This window comes from Tauraco erythrolophus, chromosome 17 (genome assembly GCF_009769465.1).
Source record: "Tauraco erythrolophus isolate bTauEry1 chromosome 17, bTauEry1.pri, whole genome shotgun sequence".
In the NCBI taxonomy this organism is placed as follows: Eukaryota; Metazoa; Chordata; class Aves; order Musophagiformes; family Musophagidae; genus Tauraco; species Tauraco erythrolophus.
In genome coordinates, this window is record NC_141481.1 from 5,180,954 (window position 1) to 5,195,241 (window position 14,288).

General features: G+C 43.0%; 1 protein-coding gene across 1 annotated transcript in view; it reads left to right on the plus strand.

The window, feature by feature from the left end:
- The window catches only part of ABCC1 (ATP binding cassette subfamily C member 1 (ABCC1 blood group)), a 57,832-nt gene that overhangs the window by 36,628 nt on the left and 6,916 nt on the right, over positions 1-14,288 (plus strand). The window contains 8 exon segments of the mRNA XM_086622244.1: positions 93-267; positions 6,782-6,866; positions 8,106-8,244; positions 9,147-9,354; positions 10,820-11,130; positions 12,410-12,609; positions 13,094-13,220; positions 13,605-13,706. Of these exon segments, the coding sequence (XP_086478370.1) occupies positions 93-267; positions 6,782-6,866; positions 8,106-8,244; positions 9,147-9,354; positions 10,820-11,130; positions 12,410-12,609; positions 13,094-13,220; positions 13,605-13,706 (1,347 nt within the window).

Sequence of the window (14,288 nt, forward strand, 5' to 3'; positions counted from 1 at the left end):
AGTAGCAAGAGCAGTAGTTCAACCATTGCATTTACTAATTTAAGATGTTGAGATGTTAAAAAAAGCTTTTTCTTTTTCCTTTTGCTGTTTAGACACGGGTTTTGGTAACCCATGCAATCAACTATCTGCCTCAGGTGGATACAATTCTGGTAATGACTGATGGAGAAATCTCTGAGATGGGCTCCTACCAGGAGCTGCTGAAGCAAGATGGGGCTTTTGCTGAGTTTCTTCGTACATATGCTAATGCTGAACAAAGCATGGAGAACAGTGGTAAGCTTACAAATAAAATCCCTTGGGATAAGCTGATGTGTGGCATGTTAAGGGAGTCATGTTAAAGGAGAAATGCTAGGAGTGGAAGGAAAGTTAAAAGAAACTACTATTTCTTGTGATATACTTGTAGAGAGAGGTGCTTATTTCTTGAGGGCATTGAAAGTTGTGAGATTAAACACACGTTCTTTTTTAAAATTTAGGAAACTGTGGAGCTGATCTGTGGTAAAATTCCTTTCACTTAGAGCAAAATTCAGATGGTTGTGAGATCAAGTAAAGGCCAGCTGGGCTTTGTACACCCTTCCTGTGCTTATTAGGATGTGCCTTCTTTATGCAGATAATTCCTTTGGGGGTGGAGAGGCGGAGAAAACAGCTCATTTTTCTAGCTGGCGTCCCTGACTCCTGCTTGTGCTTTACAAAACAGCTGTAGAGCTGCACTGATAACAGAAATATACTTTTTATATACATATATATTTTTTATTTTTTTTTTACCTGCAGACGGTTGCAGTATTGGGTTTTAATAAGGGAGCTTAGTCTCTTGCCTCTAGCCTGTCTTCTTCAGCGGCTTACCTGTGGTGATTTCCTGACACTCCTCCATATGTTCATGCCGAAAAGTATGGGGGATGCTGGCGCTGTGCTGACTGGGGTTAAGGTGTTGGTGTGTGCTTGAAGCCTGTTCGGTAGCAGATGCCTGCTGCTGAGTGCTGCAGAGCAAGATCTCCAGAACAAGGAAGGCATCGAGCCCACTTCTCCCTTCATCTTCCATTTGGAAAACGCTTGGTTCCCACCCGTTCCCTAGAGGGAAGTCAGAGGCATTTTTTAGTCTATTCCTCACATGCCTGTTACAGGCAAAACAGAAATGGTGCCACATTTAGCTGCCCTGATGAAGCTGTGAAATGTTGAGAGGTGTTGAGTGGCTGCCTTTGGCAAGGGACTACTCCTGCTGTTTATCTGAAAGTTCCTCGTGCAAGGGCTGTGATGGTCTGCCCAATTCTCTGAAGCTGCCCTCTACTATCCAGGCTGCCAACACAGACTGTTCTTGGAGGCTGTGAAGGAGCGGAGTTTTTCCCGCATGTGCAAGGTGACATCTTCTCCTGGTTCCCTCTCATGCACCTAGCTGTCCCTGATGGGGGGCTGAATTTCAGGGTGATGTGTCGAGCTGAGGCTTGAGGTCAGGGTGCCCTGCTGTGGGATTGCTCTCCTCTTGGAAAGGTCTCTTGATATGTGTTGGTTGTCGCTCTGCAGACTGAGAGGCTGGTTGGGGTGGACACTGTCTGTAAACAGGGAGCGCTGCGTGGGTGGGGCCTCCCACTGTGAAAAGCACTGCAGGAAGAGATTTTGTGGAAGCAGAACCAGGCTAACTTCTGTGTGTTTTCTGTTGGTCCTTCTATAGCTACTTTGGGCACAGTCAGACTTGTTGCAGTCTTCACTGTATGAGTCTTATGGAGACAAATTAACTTTCTCTGCACTTTTGTAGGAAGTTAACAAGTTGACTTGTACAATGATTTGCCTCCTTTAATAGCCTCGTTCTTTTAGCCTTTGTCTCCCCCTCTTTCCAAGTGCATGGCAGGTTTTGAAGTGGAGAAGTGATCTTCTGCCAATGGTAAAGAGTGAAAAATAGGGACGTTGTTTGTCTGGTTCACAGGGATAATAATATTCATTAGATGTGTAAAAGATCACTAAATATTACTGAAAATAACAAGTTCTTAGATAAACACTGGATAATCTGTGATGGAAGTCAGCCTGAGCTAGCTGGAGGGGATCTGTACACCCACTTTAAAGGGGAGGCTCTGTTATTTCTGAAGCTACATGTTGGCAGCCTGAAAAAACTTAAGCTGGAGCAAAATAGAAAACTGTGGATTGCTGCTTTCTGGCTGGAATATATCCTGCTTCTGTGCAAGGATGGGAAAGCCTCTCCTCTTACCCCAGCCTCTGTGGTTTGGCTGTGAGTCTGCTCCCCATTGCTTCCCAGCCTCTGTCCCATTGGGATTCCTGAGGGTTACCTGCTGTCTGTGCTGTACTGCTGCCTTCCCCATCCTCAGCTTCAGCATTTCTTGTGTGTGGGAAAACGCCCCACTTGAGAAAGCTGCCCCGGCATGAGTCTGCGGGATGGCTCCGAGGGGAGGTGGGAGCTCCCTCTTCTCCAGCATCCTGCTTGATGCAGAAGGCAGCAACAAGGGTGGCGGCAGTAGCTGCTCAGCCACAGGGAGTGCAACATGCAGCACTGCTGCTTTCGGCTGTGGATACATGAAATGGGTGCCTTACTGTGTCTACGGTGTGTAATCTTCTCCAAAGTAGAACTACATGTGAAATTAACCTACCAGGCTGTATAAAAAGCATCCACATTTGTCTTGCTTTTAGCGGTTGTTCCATTCTCTGGCATTTAGTGTGGCTGGTTTGCCAATGCCAATGTGAGTCCTGCCTGTGCAGGTGGGTCTGGAGTCATAGATGTGCCCTTGACTCCTTTTAGCGCGTTTCTGTTCTGGTGTCCCCTGCCACCTCCAGACTTGTAACTGTTGCTGCAATACCTCTTACTGTACAGATAGCACATAGTTACTTTAAGATTACCTTCTTTTGACTGTTTTCCCTATTTTCCCATACAAACCAGTGCATCAGATGTTGGTTTTTGGTTTAATGTGTGTAGGGGTTGGGGTTTTGCTTTTTTTTTTCCGACTGGCTCCTGCATAAACTTTGGTTTGTCCTTGAAAAGCCTGGAGCTATTTTTATTTTTTGTGGGGAGTAAAAGTGGCTACACAGAAGTGCAACTGCACCATAAGGTTGAAATATTTTTTTAACTGGTTCGTCTTTGGTCTTGACTGCAGTGCCTGAAAGATAGAGATGTACAGCACAATTAGTAATTCCAAATCTGGTTTACATTGTGTGGGCGATGCTTCAGATGGCTCTGTGACTTCGCAGTCAAATAAAAAGCTGAAAGACCTTTTAATGGCTTAGTTCATTTTTTGTATGAGAATTGTCAGCACAACAGGTTACTCAGTTTTGTTTTGGAGAGGAAGGGGTATAAAAGTACTCTAAGAACTGCAAAGGGTGTTTAGTTCATCAATCTGCATATCTCCAAGGGAAGACTCTGGATCTGTCACTTGTAGCTATTCCATTTGAATGTCTTAGAATTTTTTCTTAAATTTTGTGGCTCAATTCCCCAAATTTCAGCTGTTGTCCTGTACAAAGTAGAAATCTACTTTCTGAAAACAATAGTGTAGTACAGGAGTAAGATTTGCAGGGCCTTGCTTGGCCTCTAGATAAATTACTTTGGAATTGCAGCAGTGAGGAGAGAAAAAAAGAAAAAAAGATTTATTTTAAAGTGCTTAATTTGAAAGGAAGATAGCTATCTTGCTGAATAGCTTTGTATGATACAGTAGGTAGTAGTTTGTATTTAATAATAAAAAATAATTCTGCATTATGGGCTGGGGTTTCATATCGCAAGGAAGAGCAGTGTGCCTTCAGGACTAATGCTGTCCCCCAGTAAAGGCCAGCACACCTCTGTTTTGTGGCTGTGCTTCTTTCGAACAGCATGAGGCTGAGTTAAACTTCATAGCAGTGTTGGATGATAGCTTGTATGATGCCTGTAGAGATGGTTGGGTGCTTCTCTCCCTTGTGACTCCTTGGAAGGCAAGAGTTAAATATTGAGATGCATTGGCTTTTTTCCAAATGTTTTTATGGAGTCTGGACCTGAGTAGTAATTCAGGAAACACCTGTCTGCATCAGGAAATAGTCTTTTTCTTGAATTCATTTTAGTTGTCTGCTAGCAAAGTTCAACTCTTTCCTTTCTCTTTCCTAAAGTAAAAGCTATTTGCAGCCTCTGCCCCAAATGGCAGAAGCAAATATTGATTCAAGATGAGTGCTGTTAGGATATCTATCAGGATACTTGGAAGCATGAAGTATCTCACTGTTTCTTACTAATCTGTCCGTGCAGGATGATGACTGGGGGCTACAGAGCAGATGGGACTAAGTAAACCTGCTGCTGCAGCTCTCCTCTCATTGCAGTTGCATGACTAAAGCAAGGCAGAAGATCAGAGCTGTGGAAGGAGAGACCATGTGGACAAAAGTGCCACTCTGAAAACATGATGCTTTGCGTCTTTAATGTTAATGTCAGGGAGTCTCTTAAGATTCCTTGAAAGAAGTCTCTTCCCTGCCACTGGGGAAAATGCATATGGTAGTTCCCTGTATGTAGTGAGGTTTTTCTGTTGTTGTCAATGGGAGACCACTTCAGAGTAACTTTCTTTGATTTGTTTGATTCTTTCTTCATTAGGGCGTATCTTGAAGGAAAGGAAGTTTCTTGATCTGTCACTTGTAGCTGTCTGATTTGGATTTTTTCTTTTTCATCAAGATTGTCTTTTTTTGACTGTGTGTGAGGCTTGGGATTAAAAAGAGGTCCATTTCAGCAAATTTGATTCTGCCCTGGGCATTTGTGGTTTTGTGGTTTAGATTGTGCTACTTGGATTCATTTGTGTTTGTAAAAATTGAAAATGGTTGAGTGCATTCTGGAGAAAGTTAATTATATATACTTTTAGACTCAGATCTTTCGTTAGAAGGAACGATTCAACCTCTGGAAACAGGTAACTGCTTTTTTGCCATGTGACTATGTTAGTGCTTGTGTTGGAGTAATATGAGTAGCTGCAGTTCATTTACAAGAGACTGAGTCATTATTAGAAGAATTTTGTCTGCACAATAGAAGGTATCAGCTTGGTTTGCATGTTGCTTGTTTGTGTGATGCTACAGCAATTGGTGTGTCAGATTGTAGATAACTCATCAGCAGCAATTCCTTATCTCTGATGCTTCCATGAGGAAGCTTTAAATAAACTTTAAAGATGCACTCTGGACTTAAAGAGTGTAGTGAGTGTACCCAGAGAGGCATTGTTCAGAATTGAACCCCAAAGGTTCTTTTTGTTCTCATGTGTGTTCAGTACTTTGCAGCTGTTCCCTTTTATTGTTTCTGAACAGGTTTTCCAACAGAGCCCTCATTAGTGAGTTTATACTCTAGGTGCACATGCCAGATTTACTATGGCAATCTTGAGCATTTGCTCGTTCTCAAGAGGTAAATGCAGTATAAGCAGGAAGTCTTTGTAGCCTACAACATGAAATCAAATTTAAGAGCTGTTAGGGCAGGATGGTTTATTTGTGGTTTTGTTTTGTTCATGTGGGTTTAGAACTTCAGTGATGCTCTAAAGCAATATGACACTGGAATGCTTGCTGGTTTTCATATGGGAGCCTTTAAAAAAAAATGCTGTCAAATGCTTAAAATAACCAGCAGTCTCGTACTGGTTTGCTCTCTATTTCATATAAATAGAAACAAGAGTGAAATAATTGAACTCTCTCCTTTTTCAGATTTTCTGTTTTTCTTCTAGACCACACTGAACAGTTTAGCTTTGGGTTTTTAGAGTAATGAACCAATGTTCAGTCTGCAGACACAGGAGGGAACACCTTTATGTTCAAGCAGTCCACACTTAATTTATTGGTGAACTGTTTTATGCATATATTTTGCTTCATTATAAAAACATGAAAACTTTGGACTTTGTCTACACAAATTTTCCTGCGTATCTTTTGAATAGATGCAGGTGGGCTTTTTTATTTGCACAAGCTATGCATAAACCTTTTAAAATGCAAAATTTTTTTTTTGTTACATCTTCTGAATTAACTTTCATACTTGAAAATAGAGTTCCATTTAATAAAGTTAATTTTTTAGGAGTCAGTCGTTTGGTTTGGAAATGATGACATAACTTGAACCTAGAAGTTTTACTCATGGCACTGTATTACACTGAGTTAAGTTACTCGGAGAAAGCTTAATATTTCAAGCTGACAGGTTTTGTGAAGTGTTTTAGACAACTGTCTCGTGTATGCTGCATCTTGTTACAAATGGGATGTTGTGGGATAACAAGACACTTTTTTTGAGAGATGACATTCATAGAAAGATCTCTTGCTTAAATTAATCTGATTCCTATGGTTGCTTAAAAACACCAGGCTTTTGCATGTTGCTTTCTGCTTAATTTTGCAGGAAGGCTCAAAGTTAATAGTACATGCTTTCTGTTCTTGCAGCTTCACTCCATCATTTACTAGAGTGTCTTCTCATTGCATTCTGAAATGAAAATAATTTATAGTTAACTGTGTAAAAGATGTGGTTTGAAAAGGAGTGGTTGGATTGTTTTGTTTGTGTTTTTTTTGGTTTTTTTTGTTTTTTTTCACTGAGTGAATCATAGTGTGACTTGGTATTGCATGCTTTAACATAGAGTATGTCCTCATAATTATATTACGTTATTATTACTGACTTAACATTTGGTAGAAAAACAGAAAAATAAATGTTCACTGTCTTGGCAACTAGTACTGTTGGGGGCAGAACTAAACTGGTGATTTGTTCACCTGGTCAGTTATCTCTTAGTGTGTGTAAATACTTGTGTTCCTCTCTCTGAGCATTAGGACTGCACCTGGCATATAGGATTGAAATGAAACCTTTGTATCCTTTTGTTTACCATTTTCATGTTTACTTTTTCACCACCCCCAGATACAAATAGTCCATCTGGAAAGGAAGGAAAGCCTGTAGAAAATGGAGTCCTTGTGAATGAAGCCTCTGGAAAGTTGGTGCATAGGTGTGTAGTCTCTGTCTGTTTTTCTCCTTCCCCCCTTCCCTTTTCCATCCTGTTACTCAGTTGTGGTCAAACAGTAATTTGGTGTTTATGGTATTTGTTAGCGGAAAACGTATCATGTTGAATCCAGCAGCTTGAGAGAGACAAGGCTGCTGCTGCTCCATGGCTCCAGGTCCAGCAGTAGCAAAGCTGAAGATGTACTCCCAGCAGGCACACACACGTAGAGTGTACGTGGCCGGCCACACACATCATGGGCACTTAGAGCACCCACACAAACGCAGCGCCAAATGGCCTCATTCTGTCCCCATCTCCGGCTAAGCAGCATGGAGGTTTACTAGTGAGAATATAACATGTGTGTATGTAGAAGGTGGACCCCTCCACTGGTTGGGCCCAGACAGGGTCTGCCCAGTAGCTGTCCCTGGATCCGGATCTCGGCAATTGCTGGCACCTGGGCGTACGAACCTCTGAGACTGCAGCCCGGGTGCTGGTACAGACTGTTGCGAATGCATGTCTGCAGACACAGAGCTCTTGTGCTCTTCTTTCCATGTGAAGAAACAATTGTGTTGTAGTAAGATACCATGGGTCTGGCTCACGTGAAAGGGAGAGTATCGTGTTGGCTAGTGCAGCTTTCATACGCTCTCCCAAGGCTTCTGCCGTTGACTGCTGTCAGGCGGGATGAAGTGCTAAGCGGACCTTTCGTCTGACCTAGTACAGCTGCTGTTATGCTTGGGAGAGGGCAAAGGCTGTCACTCTGATTATGCCTTCCCAGAATCAATCTCTAGTCTATGCCTTATTCTTATGGTGCTCTAGAGATCCTGTGTTTTTGGAAGCTGGTGAGTGCCTGGGAGTACGATTGCCCGTTTGATGCCAGTGTGGGTACCCTTTTTGTACTTCAGCAGCTACACTGTATGTGATGGTAGGGTTGTAAAGGCTGATGATGAGCACCAAGCATTTTTCTTTCTGGAGTTTGATCGCTCAACCAAGACTTCTTTGACTGGCTCTGGCTAGCCTGTTACTTGTATCTGAAGATGGATACTTGAGAACTGGTGCTGCCAGGATTAGGATGCACTGTGAGGGAGGAGGGAAACACTAGTAACCACTGGCCTGATGATGACTGGTTAGGACATTAATTACCACCAGAATAGTGTAAGTTACAGACTTGGAGCCTTGACTGTTGAAGTCTGTGAAGTAAACACCTGGCCTGTATCATGTTAAGACTGAAAAATAAATGTCTCCGAACAGGCAACTCAGTAACTCTTCAACATACAGCAGAGACACTGGGAAGTCACAGCACCAGAGCAGCACAGCAGAGCTGCAGAAGCCACTTGCTGAAAAGAATTCCTGGAAACTGATGGAGGCTGACACAGCGAAGACTGGGAGGGTAAGGTCTCCCATTCCCACATCCCACATTCTCTTTCAGTTTCAGAAAAGTCCACAGGGTTCCAAAGAAAATAACTTTCAAAGACCATGTAACTGGAGTGAGAATGGTCTGGGTGGATTCTTGGACTTGCTGCTTGTTGTGTAGTGCTTCATGGAAGTGTTGCTGTGCCCTCTGCTCCCAAAGTTGAGCCCCAGGTTTGCGTGCAGAAAGGGTGCTGACACTGAAACTTTTATTTAAGATGATGGGCCTGACCACATCAGTGTTTAAAAGAAGAAATTAAAACCTTGCTGCTATTTCTTGGAAAGAGGTTGTGACAAATTAGGTGACCTAATGAGATCTGCCCTTTAGCTTAAGGGACTGGAATTGACTCAGATGAATTTAAGCCAAGTTTCCACTGCAGACATAAGTATCTAATCCCAGGATACCCAGGGCTTTCTGAGAAACCTGAGAGCGAGGTTCCTGGGAAAATGGCAGTTACACCTCCTAGCAGTGTTGCTTGAATCCTCTGGTTAAAGATAGATCGTAGGGTACAAGCTATGTGGAGCAAGGATTTAATTAAAGGCTATATAATCTTGTGGTAAAAAGAGAGAGCCAAAAACTGGAACTCCTCAGTGAAGGTTTTGGCTCAGCCACTGATGCTCTGTGTTACTTTAGGCAGCTTTCCCTACCCTTCCCTTCCCTTGGAAGACAAGGGAAAGATGATGTGACCCTGCCCTGGAGGGATGTCAGGTTTGGCATGTCTTCATAGAATGCTTGGCAGCTTTTGTTCCCAAGTGGCAGCTCTCTAGAGTCCCCTGATGCAGGGATACTGACTTTAAATAGCGGTTGAAGAAGGGGGAATTGCTGGTTTTGAAACAATCTGCAAAAATGAATTTCTTTTTTTTTCCCCCTTCTGTCATCAGGTAAAGGCAACAGTGTACTGGGAGTACATGAAAGCAATTGGACTCTTTATCTCTTTCTTAAGCATTTTCCTCTTCATGTGTAATCATATAGCCTCCCTGGCTTCCAACTACTGGCTAAGTTTATGGACAGATGATCCTGTTATCAACGGAACACAGCAGTACACAGATGTCAGACTGGGAGTGTATGGAGCGCTGGGAGTTTCTCAAGGTTTGCTTGGTCTTACCTATTTTGAGATCAGCTGGTTCAGAATATTTCTAATGCTCTTGGTGACCTTGTATCCCCAGAAGTGCAGCAGCAGTTTGCTAAGGATTTGTGTGTGTTGTTTTTTTTTTTCTCCTTTGTAGAAAGACAAAATCATGAGTGAATAAAACAAAAAAAAAAAGACCAAACAAGAAAACCAACCTATAAAATTATTCAGTTAGTAAATATGTTTTCTTTTGTTTGTACAAAGCAAGAACGAAAGCGGTTTGCAGAGGCTGCTGAGCCAGCAGTTGGTGAATAAAATGTCTGGCGCAGGAAATGGCTCCTTGGCCTGTAAGTGAACCATGCTAGCCTGGTTCTCAGGGACAGTTTGTCACAGGAGGCCATGGCTACTCTGCCTCCCTGGCAGCCATGGTCTGGCCGAGCTGTGTAGGCTGGTGTTTCTTCTGACTGTTTGAGGGTCCATCCAAGGCACCAGGGCAAGGCCAGCTCAGTGGCTTTCTATGTTGTGATCAAAGTTTGTTTGCTATGAAACCTAACACCCAAGCACCCCGCTTCAGAATTGCCATAAAATCCTGAAATAAATGCTAAATGCTACCTTAAAACTCAGTGGTCTTTACTCAAGGAAAGTGCTCAAATATTACGAAAAATTTTGTAATGATGTCGTGGTTTAACCCCGGCCAGCAGTGAAGCACCACGCAGCTGCTTGCTCTCCTACCCCCAGTGGGATGGGGGAGAGAATTGGAAGGGTAAAAGTGAGAAAATGTGTGGGTTGAGATAAAGACAGTTTAACAGGGAAAACAAAAGCCATGCACACAAGCAAAGCAAGACAAGGAATTCTTTCACTTACTTTCCATCGGCAGGGAGGTGTTCAGTCATCTCCAGGAAAGCAGAGCTCCACCCTGCGTAATGGTTACTGGGGAAAACAAATGCCACCACTCTGAACATCTCCCTCTTTCTTCTTCCCCCACATTTATATGCTGAGCATGGTGGCATATGGTCTGGAATAGCCCTTTGGTCAGTCGGAGTCAGCTGTCCCAGCTGTGTCCCCTCCCAGCTCCTTGTGCACCCCCAGCCTATTCGCTGGGGTGGGTTGAGAAGCAGAAAAGGCCTTGGCTCTGTGCAAGCACTGCTCAGCAGTGATGAAAATGTCTCTGCATTGTCAACACAGTTTCCAGCACAAATCCAAAACACAGGCCCATACTAGCTACTATGAAGAAAATTAACTCTATCCCAGCACAAATGGAGAACCAACTTCCTCCATGAGAAAAATGTGGTGTTTTCACTGGTTTTGTTTGTTTGAGTTTGGTTTTGTTTAAATTACTTAAAGTAATTACTTGAGTCTACCTATAGCGAACCCCAGTTTTCAGGATTATTGTACTAGAGACACACTAATAGTAAGTGATGATAAAATGAAGGAAATTATTTGTGTGAGAGGTGGAAGCAGTTAAAAACAAATCTTCTTTTCTAGGTATTGCTGTGTTTGGCTACTCGATGGTTGTGTCAATAGGGGGAATAATTGCTTCACGACACCTGCACCTTAACCTGCTGCACGATGTCCTCAGGTCTCCAATGAGTTTCTTTGAACGTACACCCAGTGGAAATCTGGTGAACCGTTTCTCTAAGGAGATAGATACCATTGACTCCACCATTCCACCAGTCATCAAGATGTTCATGGGCTCGACGTTTAATGTGATTGGGGCTTGTATCAGCATTCTACTGGCCACACCTATAGCTGCCATCATTATTCCACCTCTGGGACTTATCTACTTGCTTGTGCAGGTAGGGGATTTTACCTGGGGCCACTGGGACCAGCAGTGACTCATCCTCTGTTATTTAAGAATATTCATGCTCTGCACTAGGATGGATTTTAATGTGTTTGACTTGAGTTGTTCTTGACTGACTGTGCTTTGCATGTTTTATTGATAAGCTGATGTTAGCAGAGTGTTTCCTTCCATTTTTGAGTGTAGAATGACTTCTGTACAGAAGGTAATCCTGTAATACCTAAGCATACTTTATAAAAATGCCATTAGATTTTGGAGGCAAATTTTGTATAGCTTGTTGCTCAGAGCCCAAATATGGAAAACGTATGAGATTTTCTCAAACTTGCTTCCAAACAAAAGAGTAGCCTTTAGAGGGGTATGTGTGAATTGCTGATGCGCCTGTTTTGTCAGAATATTGTGTAGAGAGCAAGAGAAACGATGGTAGCCTTTCACTCCTGCCTTGTGTAGGCAGGGTGCGCTTGCTTCACTCTTGCCTTTACTCTTAGAAATCTAGTAGAGCCAGTAGAGGCTGGAGAGAAGAAACTGGGTTTTGACTTTGACTCTTGAATTAGTGTATCTGTCGGGCTCCTTTAGTAAACCTTAAAGGCAGTGATGTGTGTGTTTTATACTGTTGAACTAAGCTTGCAGAGAAGAGAAAGACGAGAAAATGGCTATCGCATGAGGTGGTTTGACTGGCAGCTGTTCAAAGACAGCAGAGTGTATATAAAGGGCTGGAGCACCTTTCCTATGAGGACAGGCTGAAAGAGTTGGGGCTGTTCAGCCTGGAGAAGAGGAGGCTCCGGGGTGACCTTATAGCGGTCTTCCAGTACCTCAAGGGGGCCTACAGGAAAGATGGGGAGAGGCTGTTCAGGAGGGCCAGTTATGATAGGACAAGGGGTAATGGTTTTAAAATAGAGGGAGGTAGGTTCAGGTTGGATATTAGGAAAAAATTTTTACTATGAGAGTGGTAGAACACTGGAACAGGTTGCCCAGAGAGGTGGTGGATGCTCCATCCCTGGAGACGTTCAAGGCCAGGTTGGACAAGGCCCTGAGCAACCTGATCTAGTTGGAGATATCCCTGTTCCTTGCAGGGGGGTTGGACTAGATGACCTTTGAAGGTCCCTTCCAGCCCTAACCATTCTATGATTCTATAAAAGTGCTGGAGAAGGTGTATTTCGCATGTGTAACTTGAATCTCTGTAACTAACAGCCCAAGTAGCAGGGAACTCTCTTATGATTCCCTTTGTCTTTTCAGATACAGTCTGCATGTAACCGTAATTCTTATACTCTGATTTGCAGAGATTTTACGTGGCCACTTCTCGCCAGCTCAAACGCCTTGAGTCTGTCAGTCGTTCTCCTGTGTATTCTCACTTCAATGAGACCCTCCTGGGAGTCAGTGTCATTCGAGCCTTTGAGGAGCAGAAACGTTTCATAAAGCAGAACGACATGAAAGTGGATGAAAATCAGAAAGCTTATTATCCAAGCATTGTTGCAAACAGGTAACAGTGGGATTGAAACATTGTAAAGCAGTTACATAGAGAGGACATGGTTCTGCTGCCTGTGCTCCTTATCAATCACAGCTCTCGGAGTACTTGTCCAGGGTAGGGAAGCCTGTGTGGATATATCTGTTTCACAGATGTTTTGCTTAAACTTCTGTGATGGAACTAAGATTACTTCTGAATTTCTCTTCTTTCTGAGAGTTCCTGCCTTACTTCTGGGTAATATTTTTTTAAAAAGTTTTGATTCATTGATCCCAATGTTAACAAAGAAAGGAACTTATGCACCTGAAAGGTTCATTAATTTTGGATGCCTCTAGGTTTGCATTCTGCGGGGGAAGAACCTGGAGTATCTTGCAGTTCCTGTGTCACTGGCAGTATGCAGATGCCATATTACTAATCTTTTCAAAAACAAGATGTGTGACAGAACACTGGTTGGCCACATTCCTAATTCTCTGTGAGCGAATTACATTTTTCTCTCTTGCAGGTGGCTGGCTGTCCGTCTGGAGTACGTGGGGAACTGTATTGTCCTCTTTGCAGCATTGTTTGCAGTGATGGCACGCAACAAACTCAGTGCAGGACTGGTTGGCCTCTCAGTGTCCTACTCACTGCAGGTAATTTTATCATTTTTTTTTTTTAGAAAAAAACAAAACTCTGAATTGTAAGACTGCGTCGGAAAGTCAAACCCTTGCTAAAGCTTTGGAGGGAAAACTAAAATAAGGAACACAGGAAGAGAATAATAACTACAAATGGCAGAAGGACACGGAGAAGTTCCTTCTCTGCCTTGCCTGTGTGAGGGAATGTGCCTAAGACGACTCATCCCCTGCAAATTAAAGGCATCTAGGAGACTTTTCTCCTGTCCAGCACTGATTAGCCGAGATCTTGTCTGTGTTTATGCATTCCATGAACTTGCAGTGCCTTGGTTGTTTTTGTGTTTTTTATTTATTACAGGTAACATATTTAGTGTAAACTGCTTCTAGACTTTTTTCTTCTTGCAGATTACAGCATACTTGAACTGGCTAGTTCGCATGACGTCTGACCTGGAAACCAACGTTGTTGCTGTTGAAAGAGTCAAAGAATACTCTGAAATGGAGAAGGAGGTACATTGAGTTGTCCACCACACCTGTAGAAGTCAGTGCCCTGTCCTGTGGTCTCCCCCACAGCGTGGCTGAATGGGTTGGGGAGCGCAGCTAGGGATGTCCTTTGAGCTGAGTGATGGGACAGAGCTTGATGCTGTCAGTGCCCTCCCTCTGGGGACAGACTGTGTCTTAACAGATGGTTCCTTTTGAGGTGCTTTTGAGGTGTATCTGCTGATATTTACACAGTGTTACTTGGGAAATGTGCTGTTCTGTCCTGAGCTGAGCAGTGGAGCTGTACAAATGTTTTGGTTTCTTAAGTGTTTAAACTTTTTTTTAAAAAAAATTTGTTTCTCTTTTTGCTCTCAGTGAGGGTGGTAAAGAGGTTTTACTTTTTTTGTTTCGATTCAAATCCCCTAACGAATCATTTCATCTGCAGTTGTGCGCCTTTTGGCTACAGAGCAGAGTTCCTCGTGGCTTCTATTTGCCATGCCTGCCATTTGAACTTGAGTCACTGTTTTTGCAGCCAAACCTTATCAGGACCCTTCCTAGAATTTTTTTTTCTGTTCTGGTAGCAGACCAGTGTTTATACAGTTAAAAGCCTTT